This window comes from Taudactylus pleione, unplaced genomic scaffold (genome assembly GCF_031769625.1).
Source record: "Taudactylus pleione unplaced genomic scaffold, aTauple2 ptg000109l, whole genome shotgun sequence".
NCBI classification, from domain to species: Eukaryota; Metazoa; Chordata; class Amphibia; order Anura; family Myobatrachidae; genus Taudactylus; species Taudactylus pleione.
Genome location: NW_028284511.1, coordinates 12246913 through 12266173, shown reverse-complemented (window position 1 = coordinate 12266173; position 19261 = coordinate 12246913). Strand labels below are relative to the sequence as shown.

Sequence of the window (19261 nt, the reverse complement as noted above, 5' to 3'; positions counted from 1 at the left end):
TATTAAAAAATAGACAATTGAATAATATTTCCTTTACAATGTTCGTTGATATTTGAACTTTAGAAAAGAGAAAATGAAACCTATAAAATCAAGCAAAACAAAAACACAGGAACACCTTCCTTGACTGGAGTTTAATCTTCTTGCAGATTCAAGATGTGTTACAATTCTGTGATCATTATATATAGTACATTCATTCCTTCCAATAGGCGCCAACATTTGTTTTCAAACATCCTTGTAAAAGTACTCATTGTATGAAATGCGCATTGGAGCTAACCTGGCGCAGTGGACTATGAACTCCAAGCTGACAATATCCAGCCTCTCCCATCTACTGGTCACTGGAGACCAGAGAGATTGGTAACACCGATAAGGAAGGTAAACAAACCCACATGCTGACTCCTTCCAGTGTCTACCAACTCCTGCATATCAGACAGCGCAAAGACCAGAAGCAGCAGTGTATTTAGGTCATCGACCGCAGCATTAAGAGAACGGACAGAATATGGTAAGTAGGCACCCAGCCTATTTATCACCATGCCAGTGTTTTGGCTTCACAGGAGCAACCATAGTCTCAAGAGCTAAAACATTGTTACCTGATTGGTTTTGTTTTAAAGTATTTTTTTTCTAGTGGTTTTGATTTCTATTGCAGTTCCTGTTCATGTGTTACTGCTATAGTTCATGTTATACTATATAATACCACTCGTTTTTTACTCTATAAATTCCTCTAGTTAGTGAAGATTTGGATGACATGGAGTCTTACAAATAATTCGGCTATAAGCAGTCGATACCCTATATGAATTGTTACAGAATTCAAGATTCTTAGTGGATGGAAGGATAAATTCTCCAGTCTTTTTATTTTTTTCAACAACAACAAAAAAAAATGGTTGCCACAGCGGAAAAAATTGGACCCTTGGGAGAAATGACTTTCAAAATAATTCTTGAGGATGGCTACTTCTGGTCCTGACAAATAATATGAATCGAAATGGTACCTGGGCCCCTGGTACTAAATCTATGGAACAGTTGTATTTGTGATGAGCGGAAGAATTTCTGTCTGATTTTTATCGAAGACCAGCATAATTCTGGTAGAGCACTCTCAGATCATCTTAGCACCAACCAGAAGACAATTGTTCATTAATCAGAACTTTAATGTAAATCTGCAGCAGAATATGTACAATAAATAAAAACACGTTTTGCTTTTTTATTACAGTAATTCAAACAAATTGGAAGGTATATACTGTATGATACAATTTACATACTGGATTGCAACTCACGGTGTTCATTGGAACAGAATACAGCAGGATTATACACTTTTGCCAGGTCCTTGCGGTATCAGAAGGATTAATGTTAGACGTTGTTGTTCTGCAGCTAACTTGGATAACACAATAGCAGACGCAGAGTTGGAAGCAAAATGGTGTCGCGCATTGAAAAGAAAAGTGCATGGAAAAATCACGTCTTCTCACACAAATGCAGAGCAGTACGCATTCCATGATGTCTACGCATTTGTGTATGCAGCATGAGCATCAGTGTGTACTTGCTATACTCTCTATACTAGGAGGAAAGATGTTGCATATAAAAGTGCGCTCACTTTCTGAGCAAGCGCAATGCAAACTGACGCAAGACAAGCCGCACAGACTGGCATACATTCAACTCTGCATCTGCCAAATAGCCCACCAGGATACAGTCGTCAGGTCAACACTGGCTTTGTCCACAGTGGGTATAGCGGCATGATAATAGTGGTGCCAGGATCCAGGCATGGGTGTAATGCTACTTACAGCATTTTACCTGTGCAGGTGCTAGAACTTTAAAAATGCTGCTTACTGTCCTGTTTAAAGTTATAACACCAGCACGATTTAAAATTCTTTAAAGTAGCATTACACCCATGTGAGAATCCTGGCACCGGCACGGTCATGTCGACATACTCACTGAAGACATAGTCAACGTTGACCTGCCATACCAAACCCTCCCAATTACCCCACACTTTCAACAAAGCAGCCATAGATCTATGCTTCAAGAAGCTTATCAGAACACTAATATTTCCATCATTTTGAATATGTTTTATAACAATATAAATAAACGGATCTGGATGAGCAAACTAATGTTCTGCAATACTGAGAACCCATATCCTACTAAGCATTTGCTTAATTGGAAAATGTACTTCTAAAAAAAAGTGTTTATCTAACCCTAGTATTGGAGAGCGTGCATTGAGACACTATGTAATCCTATACATAAACCCTCAGTCCTGAATTAAACAGAATGGCCTCCATAGACACCATCGTGAGACGTAATTCATCATGGTCATGTACCACGATCAGATGATGTGGATGTGCTAGAGCTCCACCGTCGTGAGAAGTAATTCATCATGGGCATGTACTAAGATCAGATGATGTGTATGTGCAAGAGCTCCACCATCGTGAGAAGTAATTCATCATGGACATGTACCACAATCAGATGCTGTGGATGTGCTAGAGCTACACCATCGTGAGAAGTAATTCATCATGGATATGTACCACAATCAGATGCTGTGGATGTGCTAGAGCTCCACCATCGTGAGAAGTAATTCATCATGGATATGTACCACAATCAGATGCTGTGGATGTGCTAGAGCTCCTCCACCATCGTGAGAAGTAATTCATCATGGGCATGTACTAAGATCAGATTATGTGGATGTGCTAGAGCTACACCATCGTGAGAAGTAATTTATCATGGGCATGTACTAAGATCAGATTATGTGGATGTGCTAGAGCTACACCATCGTGAGAAGTAATTCATCATGGGCATGTACTAAGATCAGATGATGTGGATGTGCTAGAGCTCCACCAACGTGAGAAGTAATTCATCATGGATATGTACCACAATCAGATGCTGTGGATGTGCTAGAGCTCCACCATCGTGAGAAGTAATTTATAATGGGCATGTACTAAAATCAGCCTTTGTGTTCATACCTATCCTATTGTATGAATGTCATAAAAGTGAGTGCGCTTTCCACAGGTATGGAAAATACATGTTTGTCTTTAGCACCTTGTACATAAACATGGCCACTCACCGTCCTATCACACAGATCAGCATACATGATAACTGCCCAAATACTCACAAAGCAATGGCAGATACCACACACCATCCCTAGTTAGTGCATCCTCATGCCACTGACTGTATTATGGAACAGGTTGTAGGGGATTCTAAATACTACAATATATAGTACAGGCTTGTGGCAGCAGAGATGGGAGTCTGTATTGTGTATGTAGCTTGGAGTGGGGCGCTAAGCATGTGCTGCAGTGAGAACTGCAATTAAAAACAATAAAGATGATGGTTAAAGCTGTGGAGTACGGTGCAGTGGGAGTTAAATGACCAAGTATTAAAAAGAGTATAAGACAACCTTTTAAAATGATTGGGTCTTGTCAACTCCCATTTTCCCCATGCCCATCACCCGGGACTGAAGTGTCCCAATTGAACCACAATGTATCAGGTGATGCCAAATAGAAGTCAAAACATTCTGGAAAATTATAGAAAAATTGCTCTTCCATTCTTGAACACAGCCTAATATGAGAGAACCCTTGCTTGAAACTCTTTGATGTTTCTCGAATTATATTTAATAAACTGTCCTGATGTACAGTTGGTAGCAAAATAGGGGTAAATTATTGAAAAAGAAAAGTGCATTCATAAATAATATTTCCACACCTATGCATCTCAGGGTGTGTACTCCTTCACATCAGCAGCACATGCACTTAGGGCCTCATTCAGATTTGGGAATATAGTAAGGGGGGTATGCACTACCAGATCTGAAAACGACTGCATGATTACGACATTGTAATCGTTCAGTCGTTTGTCAGTTGTGTGATGAGCCTGCACTGAACGAGCAGACGTTCAGTGCAGGTCATCAATCATCTGGAAACATGCTGAACCTGACAATATCGTCAGGTTGACCAGCATGTTGGAAAGATGATAGATGTCTAAACGACCAGCGGGCACGCGTATCACTGGTCGTTTTAGACACTTTTGCAAACGATTGCTATCGTTCAAAAAAATCGCTAAGTGGAAACCCCCATTAAGATAGTGTAATGGTGTACCTGGACAAACCATGTTGCTATGCAAGGGGTGCAAATACATACATTGTTTTTGCATGTGGGGTAAATACTGTCTGCTTTTGCATGTAGCCCACAAATGCTGGCCAGCTTTATTATTACACTGCAATTTAGATTTCAGTTTGGTCACATTAATGCCAAATCTAAATCACAGTGCAGCATGGTTTTACCAAGATGCACAGTTACTGGCTATTTCTTACTCTATTCCAAAATCTGAATCAGGCCCTTAGTTTCCATCAAGCCAACATCATCACCAGTGTGTAACTGTACCTTCCCTGTAGCAGGTACAACGATTCCCGTGAATCCAACCTTACTGAACCCTAAAGGAAAAGAAGAACCAAGAGCTCTACCAAAACTACAATTTCTTATTAATTCACAATGTAATAATCGGCCAATTCACATACTTTATAAAACCAATTCTTATATTTTTATTTATTCTAAATAAGCAAATTATTAGATCTGGTTTTTTAAAGTATGTATATTTCTATATGTGAATTGGATATGGATGAGTGGTCTGGTTTTGCTGAAAACCAAACACACCCGAATCTTCCGAGTTGAACAGATTCTGGCTCGGATCACTTTGGGGCTCCGATTAGAACAAAGGGCCTGATTCAGACCCGCTCGCTAAGATGCGTTCGCACGCAGCCGTCAGCAGCCAAAGTATGCAAATCCCATGATCGCTAACAAGACATTAGCACACCCACTATGTCTTGCCATGCGATCGCGGTGTGTATTTAGACACCCACTTTCCCTTAGTAACAGACGTCATCTCCAGGAAGTGTATAAAACAATCGGTAACATCAGACCCATACGCAGAACTTGTGGCTGACCATACCCTACCGCAAGCACAGAGTGCTGCTGTGTGTAATTCAGCCATGTGACGTGTACGCCGACGCTGCGTCTTAATAATGTACGTCCCTTAAACGGCGTTCACACACAGACACACCTGCGTTCACACCACCACACCCCTGTTACCATCGACCACCCCGTCACCACCCAAAAACAACATGACCGGTCACTCATGCTTGCGGGGAGTCTGTGTACAGGGTGGGAACGATTCCCGATTGCATGGACTAGTTTGCGCACACACACTGCGTCTTGAACGCATGCGCAGATTGCAAACATCGCAGGCTACATTCGAACGGGTCCGACTCAGGCCCAGAGCCCAAAATCAGGTCTCCTTGCCAAGTTCAGAACTTGGATCTAAAAACCAGGTATCGCATGCTTTGGATTGCTTTTAAGTCCTTCCCTTGCGATTTCACGTGCTGTAAGGTTAAAGTATTGGAGCAAAAACAAGTCCAAGTTGATTTTAGCGGTTTATTTTTAAATAAATTCAAAACGGAACCAAAAACACTTGAGGGTGATTTTGCGAAAACCAAAACACAATGATGATTTAGACCCAAAATATGGGGGTCTGCGTGCATCTCTACAATTGGACAATAAATAAATTGCTTTTTGTTTTAATAAAAATGGTAGTTTGATAGCGCTCCTGGTTCTTTTTATTATTTGTTTTATTTTTAAGGAGTAGCAACCCCTTTATTGAAGCAGCAAGCAGTCATACGATATTACATATTAGATTTATAATTAGTAGTACCTGTGCCAGTCCTTTGTAGCCTCACTGAACCTTGCCTAGGTCGTAACGTCCCTTGTTTGACTCATGCAGGTCTGCAATCTTGCCTATGCGTGCATTCATTTTCAGTGAGATTACACTAAGGGCCTGATTCAGAGCCGGACGCTCTGACAGAGCGCTCGCTCTGAATCAGGGCCGGCCTTCTGTTTTTTTAGAGCGGCCTCCTGGCCGCTCGCACAGCTGTGGGTGACCACCCACAGCTATAGCGAGCGGCCAGGAAGATGGTCGTGATGGTCAAGACCATCGCGACCATCGGGCTTGCGACGAGACCCTTGTGGTAGGGTCTCGTTGCCGCAAGCCCTAGAGTGTTTTCGGCTCTAATAGAGCCGCAAGCACTCCCACTGACATCACTTGTGATGTCAGTGGGGCCGGCCCCAGACGGTAGGCGTTCCCATGGGAACGCCTCCGTCTGGGCAGCCACGCCCCCGGCCCACCCACCAAAGGGGGCGTGCTGTCACTCAACACCGACAGCACGCCCCCTTTGGTACGAGACCCGGAGCGATGGCTTGCCCGTCGCTATCCGGGTCTCGCGCAAGCGCACTGGGCCACCATCGACCCGCTTGCGAGCGCATAGCGCTCGCGGATGGGTCTGAATCAGGCCCTGAGTGAGAGATGTACGCTATTCTGATATGTACACAGTTGAGCGATTACCATTCGGCTGTGCATGCACCAAGGTACCTTTGCGATGCGGCTCGCAGACACGATTTCTTTGCAAAGTGATTTAACGTACGGGACCATTTGGGGCAGGTAACAGGGAGTGACAGCAAACACTACAGGCGTGTCCCAGCAAATTTTGGGATGTGTCCTTGCCTGCGTACACAGATAACGTGGTTCCTGCGGCCATTCTGCGTGACCATAGGGTTACTCAGACGGCCGATTATCGAATAATGTACGACGATGGCTGCGTACTTGTACACACTTTCTTGGATCTGCAAAGCCTCCAGTGGACGCCTCAATACAATTTCCAGCTGATGACAGCATTAGCATATATGTTCACACAGCAGCTGCGTGCGGGATCACACCTGCTAATGCATTAGCGCACATCTGTGAATCAGGCCCTAGTCACAGTTGTACTATTCTGCCTGCATCACCCCCATTAGTACTAGAGATGTACGGGTTCGGTTTTACTTGGCTCTTTTCGCCAAAATTATCGCAAGTTCGGATTTTATTGGCTATCCAAAACACGTGATAGCCGATGGCCAATAAAATGCCGTTTTTGAGATCTGAACATATCCGAGTAAAACCGAACCTGCACATCTCTAATTAGTACTAAGGTTGAAGAGACACAAGTGCATCAAGTTCAACCTGTCATAAGACCAACTTCAAGGGCTCATTCACACGTGCTCGGAAAATGGATAAAATACACTAATGCAATCTATTGTATGTGACGTGCTAAACGCATGAGAAACAGGCTGTGCCACATTTTAAAAATACAATTGTAGAAAGCACTGATGAGAATGAGCACATATAATTCAATCAATGTATTTTAATGCTGTTTTCAAGCATTAGTTCATGGCCAAATAATGCAGTAACACTGGATAGGTGCGAATGAATTTTCAACCTTTTTTTTTTTTTTTTTTAAATAAACGTCAGGTTGCTTCATGGTCGATAACAAAATACCCATCAAGTGAGGTAGATCATCCACATCAGACATACAGAAATCTACTTTATCTCATGCTTACGTACATTTTCTCCTAGGGTGCCAGTGGTCCACGGAGGAGACCAGGGCACAGGGCCTGATGCAGAGATTGTTGGTAATGCAGCCGCTCTCGCAATAGCGGGTGCGGGAATATGCAAATGCTATCTCAGCCTTCCTTTTGTGTGGGACAGTGCGATGGAGAGTACGAGTGTTGAAACGCCCACTTTCAGGCTCTGTGGTCTGTGCTTTTGCGATGGAGATTGTAAACACACGGTAGCCTAGGGCAGCACCGCAACAGGGCTTTATTGTGCCCTGTGCCGGTCTTGCCCCAAGCCCAAGATGTCATGCCGAGGGGGCGGGGCAGTCAGCACCGGGAATTACAATGCTGCCTGGAGCATACTCGATGTTCTGGGGAGCTGTACCCATTACAGTGTGCATGTCTAGAGCGTTAAAAAGACTATTCGGACAGCACTCCAGCAGAAATTCTGGCTGCAGGGTGCGTTCTACAGGGCACCATGCAGCCGCACACAGGGCTCAACGCAGTGGCACATCTCGCACACCCCTAGTTTTAGTTCTGGCATAGGACCTGCTCTAGCTACTCTCCTCTAATCCAACTAAACATGGTCTCTGAAGCTTAGGATTTGCAATTGAGAATGCAGCAGTAGCCGTGACACTCCCATAACATACATGAAATGGGCCCTTTTTTCAATCACTTTAGACCATTCCCCGTCTCCACCCTGCAACGGCCAGAGATCGCAAACCCCTTTTCAAGTGTTAGAAATGCCATAAGCAATTAGGATCACCATCAGACACTTGGGTTTGTGCGTGCGCAGTAGCAAAATAAATAAAAAAACTTTGGGAACATCGAAACAGTGTCCATCTCTGAAAGAGACCCACAGCTGTGTCCTTGTGGCCCCCTTCTCACTCTGTGACGTAATAGCATGATTCACTACTCTACATCTCGGTGATGATGTGATTTGCAGCAAGTAGCGTCATCGTGCCCCTGCCCACATAATGAGAGTAGTGGTCAGGAACCAGGAGTCAACCATATATTCTGGAATAGCAGGCAAGTATGCTTTATCTTCCCATTAATTCAAAGTCCACGCAAACTCCACATAAGTACAGCAGTATGCTCCTTCTATCGCCATCTCCTTGTAACCAGCCCCTGTGTGGTAGTAAGGCGAGGGTGGTGGCTTTCATAATTTTTTTCAATAAAAAAAAGTCTCTCTAGTTAAGTAAAGTAAAAGATCTAAGTTATATTACGAAGATACACCCTCATTTTCTAAATAGGTAGTCCATATTTTCATGTCTCTGTGTACAACACTACCTCTGCTATTCTTTGTATTATGAAAAATAAGAGTGGTAAAAGAAAAAAGAATCAGCAAATAAAATTAAACACAATCATATAAAACACCAACCTTGTACTACTTTTGCTGTCCACTGTAGTTCAACCCAATTTTGTGAAATGCCGGTAACCTAAGTAAAACTTTTCATGCTGTAAAACAATGAGCAATGACTTTGCGCATCCTAGGCATGTGTTATACCAGCTTTCAATATTCTTCTCAGCGTAATTAATACAGACTATGAAATACTACCCATATCAATGGGAAATCTGATTAATAAAATAAAACCCATAACAGGAGACATTATGTATAGATATCCTCCAGTCATTGAGGGAACATACATATGGAGCTCATTGGGGGTGAAGATATTGAAAATGACACACAGAACTAATTTGCTCATCCAGAAATCCACACTAAACCTCTAAACTAAATTAGTCATCGGTATCAGAATGTCCAAAAGAGAACCAGATCCACTGGGTAGGCAACAACGGTCATGTCATTAACCCTTTTACTGGCATAATACTACCCATGATGTACACTGAACACGTCCAGAAGACAATAAATTACTGGATAGAGAAATATAAAGTCCAGGTTTATCATGTTTGAGTCTTTAGAACAGCTTCTCCATGGAAGGCTGGGTGTCTTCTAATCTCTTCTAATACTTATTCACCTGGGTTTCTGCTACTTGGTTGGAGGAGCAGAACAAGGTAATCTTCTTCAGGTCAGAGCTTGACCAGTGATCCTAACAAAGAAGAATATAAAAATAATAATTAATCAAAACAACAGTAATAATAATAATAAATAATAATAAATTATCATGCTTAATAGATAAATGAAGCATTTGCATAGGCAATCTTATATGTAAAATTCATTGGTCTGTTTGTCTGTCTGTCTGTCCATTTATGCATTTGGACACCCCTGCACCAATTGGGATGAAACCAACACCAGTTGGATCCTGGCCAGGTTTTGAGGGGGAGTTAGGGTCCCAGTCAGACCTCCTGCTGGTGTATGCTGGGCAGAACTTTGACCCGGGAGCCTGTTCTGAGCCTTCCACTAGATGGATTTGGATGAAAACTTCACAGAGGGGTGGCAATTGGTCTGGGATCCCTAACTTAACTTGAAGATTTAAACCCGGGCAACACCGGGTACTTCAGCTAGTTTAAAATATACAACTACAGAGTAAGAATAACTACCGTATATACTCGAGTATAAGCAGAGTTTTTCAGCACATTTTGTGCGCTGAAAAAGTACCCCCTCGGCTTATACTCGAGTGAAGTGTAGCGCTGACCGGACGGAGTTCGGTCAGCGCTACACAGCACAAACACACAGCCGCCAGAGCCGGCAGCTGTGTGTTTGCTGTAATCAGCAGCCGCTGAGAGTCTATCAGACTCTCAGCGGCTGCTGCTGCTCCCACTGCAGGAGCCATCTTCCGGCTCCCGCAGTGGGTAATGGGAGAGAAGTCATGAGTAGTGACGTCTCTCCCATGCAAAGCGGCCGGAGGAGCGAATAGCGGCGGGACCAGGAGCGGGAGTTTCAGGTAAATGATTTTTTTTTCTTTTATTCTTATCACGTCTCTCTTTACTGGGGGGGGGGGGGGGGGGGGGGACTACTGGGGGCACTACCAGGGGGAGATTACTACAGGGGGCACTGAAAGGGGGGGATTACCACTGGGGGCACTAAAGGGGGGGGGGGATTACTACTGGGGGCACAACCAGGGGAAACTACTGCTGCCATTTCCCACCCTAGGCTTATACTCGAGTCAATAAGTTTACCCAGTTTTTTGTGGTAAAAGTAGGTACCTCGGCTTATATTCGGGTTGACTTATACTCGAGTATATACGGTAATCAACCAGCCAAAAGCAATAACCTCCACACTGCTAAAAATCAATATTTCTGTAAAATGCATTAAATGGAAAAATGGGGACATTATGTTTTTGGTGCATACTAATTTCAACAGCAAAATACAATATTATTTTAAATGAAAAATTACAATACATTGCAGGGTGGTTTTAACTCTGAAATAGAGGTGAAGACCCTATTGCACTGGTATTGTAGGTATATACAAGGTACGTCTCTGCCCCTTCACTTTATTATTCAGATAATATTTAAGATCGTCATGTAAATAATTAGAGTAGGTGCTATCAGACACAAAAAGCATTCAATTATTTGGAGGAAAGAATAGAATTGCCTGTATATGGTGCACAATGGAGAAATAACAAAACTTTTATTAATGCACTCAAAAAGGATTAAAGTTCATGTCACAAACATAAGCAAACACTGGAATCTTTTTTTAAAGTTACAGATAAGAGTTATAGTGTACAAAGTTTCAAATGATAATTTCGCACAATAAAATCTGTGTTCAGCCATGAACGTTTATGGCTGAATGCCTTTATGTAAATGCTTCTTGATGTTTTTTGTACTGGTGATACCCAAAAAACACAAATTGTTTGTATTATTAATGTGATCTTAGGGCCTAATTCAGCACTGCACACAAGTGCACTGCTGGACGCAGATTCCCGACGATCAGGAATCTGCGCATGCGCATTAACCATTCTGCGCTTGTGCAGAACGGGTCTGCGATCCCGCAGACTGTCAGTGATTGACAGTCTGCTGGCGTGTGTGGGTGGTAAAGGGGTGGCGATGGCCTCAGTTTCCCAAAACTGAGGCATGACGCCGCCGTTGGGGGGGGAGGGTAGAGGCCAGGATCTCCTTCAGCTGATGGCGCTTTCCTGGCCTCTTACTCTAATCTGCAGCAGCCGGCTGCGGGACCCCATGAGTCACGCAGCCGGCCGATGGTCTGCAGAGTATCCGATGCTGCGTTGGACAACGCAGCTCAGATACGTAATGCAGCAGGAGACGTGATGCCTCCTGCTGCATTACCATAATTGCAAGGATAGCAAATGCAAAGCTGCCTGCATCACTCAGTTGAGCTCACTCTGCTTTGCTGTCTCTTCTTCTGACTTTCTGATGGCCAGCTAACACACTTAGACACAAATGTATTAAGTAGTCTTAAGTCTCCATATATTTGCAACACTAGAGTCTGTTATTGTTGTGTGTTTGGACTTGTATTTAAGTCATTATAGAGTCTTATGGCAAAATTTACTAAGCGGCAAACTGTAAACCCCGGCAGTTTGGTGGCGGTTTTGCCATCTACATATTTACTAAGGCCAAAACTGCTGCAAAACCGCTGACACAACACATTTTATAATAGGATAGAACGGGGCTAGGGCTAAAGATTACTAGGCCGCGGTTTTGGTGTCATTTAGAAACGACAAACCAACATCAAAACGCCAGAGTATGAATCCGCTGACAAACCGCCAAACTGCCGGGGTTTAGAAGCCACTGCTTAGGAAACTTTGCCCTTCGTATAACAAACAGTTTAGAGGCTAATCAAATAAAATTGTACTGTTAATAGGGACCCCACCTATAGGAAGAGTTGCAGATTTATTGTGTCGTTCTGGTTACATAAGATTTATCACAATTAGATCTGTCACTGGAATTGTGATTAGTAATCTTTTAAATTTGGTAGCAAATTATGTCCTATTCGTGGCATTAATTCTTTACACTTGTTACATATGATAATGGTGCTACAGCCAATCAGCTCCCAACTGTCATCTATTTGAAAAATGATAGTTGGGAGCGGATTGGCTTGAGCACCATTTATCATATATAATGAGTTTTAAACTTGTTGCGTATGATAAAACTCATTGATAAATGACCCCCTTAGTAACAAATTTTGGGAGGTAACCAGCAGTCTGTGAGTTGAGTGTTTTTCAAATATTATTTGTAGGAAAATAATCACTGGCTGGAAATAGCCCTGTATAATGGCCATCCGGCAGTGATTACTCATTCATTGTGCTTGTTTTACAAAAAGGTAATACTGCAGATAGTGCCGTAAACTACCGTGCCGTAGCAGGATTACCGAGTACTATGCACTGAGACAAAACAAAGAGTTGCACAATTGCAATTTGAGATCCATATAAATACACAATGAAGATATGCTCACAGTTTTAAAATAAAAAAAACAGCAGACACGTGCGGTGAGGTGAGGCAGAGCCTTCCTGTTATACTCAAGTATACTCCACAGTTTTTACTGTAGGGGTTATGGGAAGAATTTAAAGAAAATATTATAAATGTCTTCTTTGTATTGTTCTGATTGTTTTTGTGGTCAAAACTCTGGAGTACAAAGTGAATGGCAGGTGAGGCACTGCCTCCCCGTCTACCTTTTCCGCACATCCCAAATCAAAACACGCCAAACTTCCAGCACTATAAACTGCTGCACTTTTGTATAATGCCCACATGAACCTTCGGGTTCATATATGTATCTGTAAATCTGGCTCTGATACTACCAGCGCCTCCCCAGCCATTTACCTCACGTCACTGAAAAACAGTATTGCATGAGTTCAATATTATACGTTTAGTTCCCTCATGTGGCCCAAATAGTGTACTACACCATCAACAATTGCTGTATGTTCAAATGACAGCACTAAAGAAGACCACATGCAGACCGATTCTGTCACTCTACCTAGGCACTAGGAGAATTATATGGAACCAAGTTGGTGCTTATGTAAGCAATAAATTGGACAAGATCTGGACATCAACCACTGAGGGTCGAGCACCTGCATCACTTCTGGTGTAACTGGGACCTGTGAGTTTGATTCGTTTTCCTTGTCCGTGGCACAATCTTCAAAACTACTCTGACTTGACTTAGCAGTCTGAAATTTGAAGCTCACTCACACCATATGTGTTAAATTCTATTTGAAAGAACTTTCATATTTAAAAAATATATATATATATATATATATATATATATATATATTTTAAATAAAACACTATCATGTTTAAATTTCAAACTGCACCATTCATATACTGTTGAAATGAATCAATATGTGAATTTAGCGTGTTTGCTTTTTGTTTTTTTATGAACCTGACGTTAGAAGACGAGCAAATTTCTGCATTATTGTACCAATTTGTCAAACCCGGTTTAAGAAACAGTTTGGAACTGGCACGGGCATCTCTAACTGAAAGTCCCAAACAATCAAAACTGGGATAAAAAACGGTTTGCTGGCAGACACTGGATCACTACATTTTAAATAGATATTGATTACGCTGGGCATACACTATACAATTATCTGGAGGATTGGCCAGATAATTATGGGCAACATTTGATTGGCACAGTGTATGTGGGCAACCAATCTAAAAAAAAAAAATTGATCTGTCGGGCATGCCAGGATCATTCATCACGCCTGTTCGATCCAATATTTGCAACGTGAAAGTGTATATGCCCAGCAGTGTATATGCCCAGCCACGGGCACCCAACACACATTTTCTCTGTTCCTTCACACAGATGTAACAGGGGAAATGCCTCCTCCCCGGGGCGGAGAGCAGATATCAGGGTCAATACACTGAGATATCTCACAGTGTATGCCTGTGATATCGGCAAGGTGTCAGGCTGCCATATAAAATGTCTGTCGGTCTGACAGGCATTTTAAATGACAGTGTATGCCCAGCATTAGGGTGTAGGGATCATTCATCAACGATTAAATACATTTGCACAAATAGATAATTTTAGATTTGTTTGTTTTATGTGCTGAGATTGGTCTCCATGAACATATGGTTGTCCATCAGCAAACTGAGATCTGCTGTATGGTTTACATGATCATGCAATTAAATCCATGTGTAGTTTGTGGTAAATCCACCCTGCTGGTGATGATCAGCAGGGTGGATTTACCCTGCTGATCATCACCCTTTCACAAAATAGGCCCATCAGATCCTATTTAAAAAAAAAAGTATAACAAGAAATAAATAATAGACTTTAATGCAATAAAATGAAAGAGAAATGGAGGATGAACCCATAAACTATGGGGAAGTGGTCCTTTCCTTTCTACTGAAAAGTATATCATTTTGTAGGTAAATTTTCAATTTGGTGAGGAGACAAAAAGGATTAAGAAACTATTGTGGGGAAAGAGGATTTGATGTTCTGTAAAAATAATAGTTGCTTACCTTGGTCAGGATACAACACACTTGCAGTTCAGACATCCCTTCTCGCTCTCATCGGGGGGATTAAGTTTCCGTAATTTATGCTGTCGTATCTCTCTCACTAATGTGTAAAAGGCGTCTTCTACTCCCTGAAAGAGACCCCATGACACATTCTTAAAGAGGATAGAAAACCCCAGACATGGGGAAGGGAAGGTACAGACTGAGGAAGTAGCTCTGACTTGGACTTGCGGACAAAAGTTATGACGGATACGGCATCTCTAATCTGAAAAGTAATTTTCTAAAACCTTCTGAAAATCCGAAAAGAACAGGTAAGTCCTTGCTGCTGCTTGGTAACTAAGGGTTTGATTTAAGAATGAGCCGTAACCCCTTTAGCACTCGATAAAGAGATTATGACCTCTGTTCTGTATTTAGCAAACAGTGGTCAGCTTAGTGGCAAGTTTGTGACTGTACCACGTACGCCATCTATAGATAGTTTCAGTGAAGCCTTCCAGGATTTGCTGTGTCCAAGTCGGATGAATCACAATGTGCAGACAGATGTCGCACGAGCTCATTGGTTATTACCTCGTAGCGACAGTGCTGGCAAACTCGGAGGAGGGGGAACATCATTGGACCTCACAGGACAGATAAAGTAAGTAATGTTAAATGCGGAGACATTTTCATTAGGATCACTGATACTAATACTGTCAGTATAAAATGGAGCCCTGCACACAGACTCGAGACACAAAGTGCTTTCTCCTAATCACAGAATATAAAGAACATTATGGGGAAAACAAGGGTCACTTTTCGAAGTCATTTGGTAGAGTTTTTAGCTTTGTGGACCAAATGACAGAAATTTCTAACAGTATGCAGAAAGCATCAGTCAATCCTTATAAACTTAGCGCATTATCTTGCAAATTAAATTTTCCAAACTCCGAATTCACACTGCAGTGATACTATGGGTGGGTACCAAGCGACCCCCAGGAAGCAGACACAGAAACTAGGCAAACTGGAAGGTGGTCGGGTTAAAAAAAAAAAGTGAAGGCAGCATATGCGTCTCCCCTTAGCCAAATACATGCAACCGAAGTCTGTAATGCAGAACCAGCCAATTGTTTCCATTTGCCACTTTAAAATGGCATTGAGGAGGGGGCTTGCAATTTTCCAAGCTGCATTTCCTGTTCACATATCTGGACAAATGATGGGTGTCACTTCACCATGGAGATTTAAAATAATCCTTCAACCCGACTTTAGTGCCTGTGCATTGTGAATATACCCATGTACTAATAAAGCAGTGATATTACTATTTCTACAATATGTTTCAATGGCTCATGGATATAGGTGTTGTACAGCTGTGTCCTCATACACCTTTGCTGAATCACTCCAAACAGCCCCTTATGGCGTGTCAGGTCCTATGCTACTCTACTAATGTTGATCGATTTTTTTGCGTCTTTTATGCCTGAATATATGTCTAAAGGTGCGTACACACACAACGATGTAAGTAATGAATGATTTTCGTTCAGTTTTTCCCTTGAAAAAGTGAACGAAAATCGTTTTACAAAGTAGTTGGTTTTACTTTACATAATAAACGATTTTCTGTGTTAAAGGAAAATTGTTGCAACTTCTATTGAAAACCGTTCAGTTGGCCAGTCTGACTGAACTACAAACTACAATCGACAAATGTGAACGTGCATGAACAATAATCGTTCATCGTTTTACAGTGAATTTTTGAAATATTGAACGATAACGACGTAGTTATAGTTAAATCGTTAAAAAAATCTTTGTGTATGTACGCACATTTAGTCTCAATATGATGCAACTAGGACGCACCAGGGGACTGCGCTGATTAAGTTGGTGTGTGACACTTGTATATCTGTGTGCGACTGAGACTGAATCTGTATATAAAGATATTGCACATACGATATTCACAAATTCTGGAGGTTTTAAGGAATTAGGAGGAACAGGATAAAACTCTTCAAATAGAATCTACCCTAAAAAAAAAAAGAGGCTAAAACAACTTATTTTTTACAATCATAGATACATTAGCTACATCTATTAAACAACAAATTTTCAATTGTTTTAGATATACTTCATGGTACGAGACTCGAATATTGCTGACCATGTCCAGGGAAAAGGTTATATGTATATAAATTGTACTATTATGTGTTTGTTAGATATATATTAATTACATATAATATATATCCAACAAAACTTTCTTTATTCATCAGAGCAATTACAAAATGTTTTTCTATGCTCTGACGAATAAAGAAAGTTTAAAAAAAAAAAAAAAAAAAAAAAAACTCTTCAAATGCCATGCACAAAATATTACAGATGTGTCCTCATACACCTAGTCGCAAGACGCCTGGTGTGAGTGAGCTGTCGGGTCCTGTGCGACTCTGCTTGCGTCAAGTGACTTTCGCTCAAAATTGAGTCCTAGGGGTAAACTTACTAAAGTGAGAGTTTTTAGAAGTGAGTTTTAAAAGTGATGTTGCCCATAGCAACCGATCAGACTCTACTTAACATTTAACTAGTACCTTCTAGAAGATAATAGCTCGAATCTGATTGGTTGCTATGGGCAACATCACTTTTAAAACTCACTTCTAAAAACCTCTCACTTTAGTAAATTTACCCCCTAGTCGCAATGCGCTGTGACTAAGACGCACCAGGAAACTGCACTGATTAATGTGATATGTGACATTTGTAGATCTGTATATGACGCACAACGGAACTTGGGAGTGAAAGAGCCGCCACATCGTACCACTTTTTATACAGATTCAGAGTCGCACAGAGATATACAAGGATTGCATAGCAAAGTAATCCGTGCAGTCTCAGGAAGCTTTGTTGCATCGCATTGGGACCTAGCGCACAGAGAGGAGCTGTTTGGCATGACAGCAATAGGACACATCTGTAAAATAATATCAAACAATTATAAGTCCAAACTATTTTTTTCCGTATCGTCATCTTTTTATATGAACAAGGTTAAACCTGATGTGAAACATATCATTACTTATTAGGTATTATACGTAGCTCTAATAGTAGAACACGTTCTGCACTTACCTGCCTAGTTTTGGCAGAGGTTTCAATGTAAGGGATGCCGTAACTTCTGGCCAGGTCCTGAGCTTGTCGTGTCTCCACAGTTCTAGCTGGGAGGTCACATTTGTTCCCCACCAACACCATGGGGACATCATCCGAGTCCTTAACCCGTTTAATTTGTTCTCTATAGAAAATAATGCAGAAAACACATTCAATTATCTGATTATTTAAAAGACCACGTACCTTAAAAAATACAAGTGTGTCCTTTATGAAGACATTGTGTAACTTTCTCAAGTATGACATCTCTCAGGAATGCTAAAGAATAATGTTAGTGCTGAGGCAATGTTTTTATCATGCTCACTGAAAGCACCACTGACCTCTGTTATCAAACATTTTAGCATTAATAGGTCACCTAGAGTGCCTGTAATCAATGGCAGTAACAGAAAGTCTGTAGTGCACGCAGGCATTGGGTAAAGGCTCGATTGAGATGAATGGAGTTTTGCCCACCCTTCAAAATACCAGGGGGCAAATGTACTAAGCTGGAAAGTGATAAATTGGAGAGAGATAAAGTACCATCAGCATCTGTCATTTTTCAAACACAGCCTGTAACATGGCAGTTAGGAGCAGAGTGGCTGGTAGTTTATCACGCTCCAATTTATCACTTTCCAGAGCTTACAACATCTTTTTGTTTATCAGCTATTACATCATTTCACAGTCACTCACTCCTGACAGTTCTCTGCTCTTACATTAAATATTTGATGGTTGGAGGTGTGTGTGCGTGTGTGTGATCTGTGCGTGATCTGTGCGTGATCTGTGCGTGGCACCATATGCACCAATGGCAAAGTGTGTAAAACATGGCTCTCTACAATCTAGCCATTCCACGTGCAGGTTTTAAAAATTGGTAACAAACTCAACGAGTGATATTCTTGTTATCACTTGTTTCTAATCTTAAATGGTGCTCCAGCCAATCAGCTCCTAAATGTCATGTGTTTGAAAACGGACAGAAGCTGATTAGTTGGAGCACCATTTAAGATTAGAAACGAGTGATAACAAGAATATCACTCGATAAATCTGGGCGGTAGTATGAAAGTGAAAACCCATAAAGCAACTTGCTAGATCCCTTTTCTTTAGACACACCTGTATTGGTGAATATCTTCAAATGATTTTGTATTGTTGATGGCAAATACACATAAAAACCCCTCTCCGGTTCTCATATACTGATCCCTCATAGCACTGTATTCCTCTTGTCCAGCTGTGTCCAAGATGTCTAGTAGGCAGGTCTCTCCATCTATAACCACCTGTTTTCTGTACGAATCCTGCAGAAGGACCAGAAGAGAGACAAACGTTAGCACAAACTGGAAATACATTCAATGGTTTTGTTTTAATTTTCTGAATTACTGCAATCAAACAGCACCACAAACTCTTACAACCCATATATGTCCTACTCATACCTGGGTCCTGCAGTTTGGGGACAATAAGAATAGATCGAGAGGTGACAAATTGGCCAGAGACATGACACAAACCAGTAAAACCTCTCCAAATGCCAAATTACTTTTTATGCAAGGTAACTT

General features: G+C 41.6%; 1 protein-coding gene across 1 annotated transcript in view; it reads right to left on the bottom strand.

The window, feature by feature from the left end:
• Window positions 1-7225: 7225 nt before the first annotated feature.
• HRAS (HRas proto-oncogene, GTPase) overlaps window positions 7226-19261 on the bottom strand; it is a 64868-nt gene continuing 52832 nt past the window's right edge. The window contains exons 3-6 of the mRNA XM_088471068.1: window positions 18828-19006; window positions 17715-17874; window positions 14688-14812; window positions 7226-9427 (exon numbers count right to left, since the gene is read on the bottom strand). Of these exons, the coding sequence (XP_088327194.1) occupies window positions 14693-14812; window positions 17715-17874; window positions 18828-19006 (459 nt within the window). The 3' untranslated portion in view covers window positions 7226-9427; window positions 14688-14692. The remainder of the gene's footprint in view (window positions 9428-14687; window positions 14813-17714; window positions 17875-18827; window positions 19007-19261) is intronic.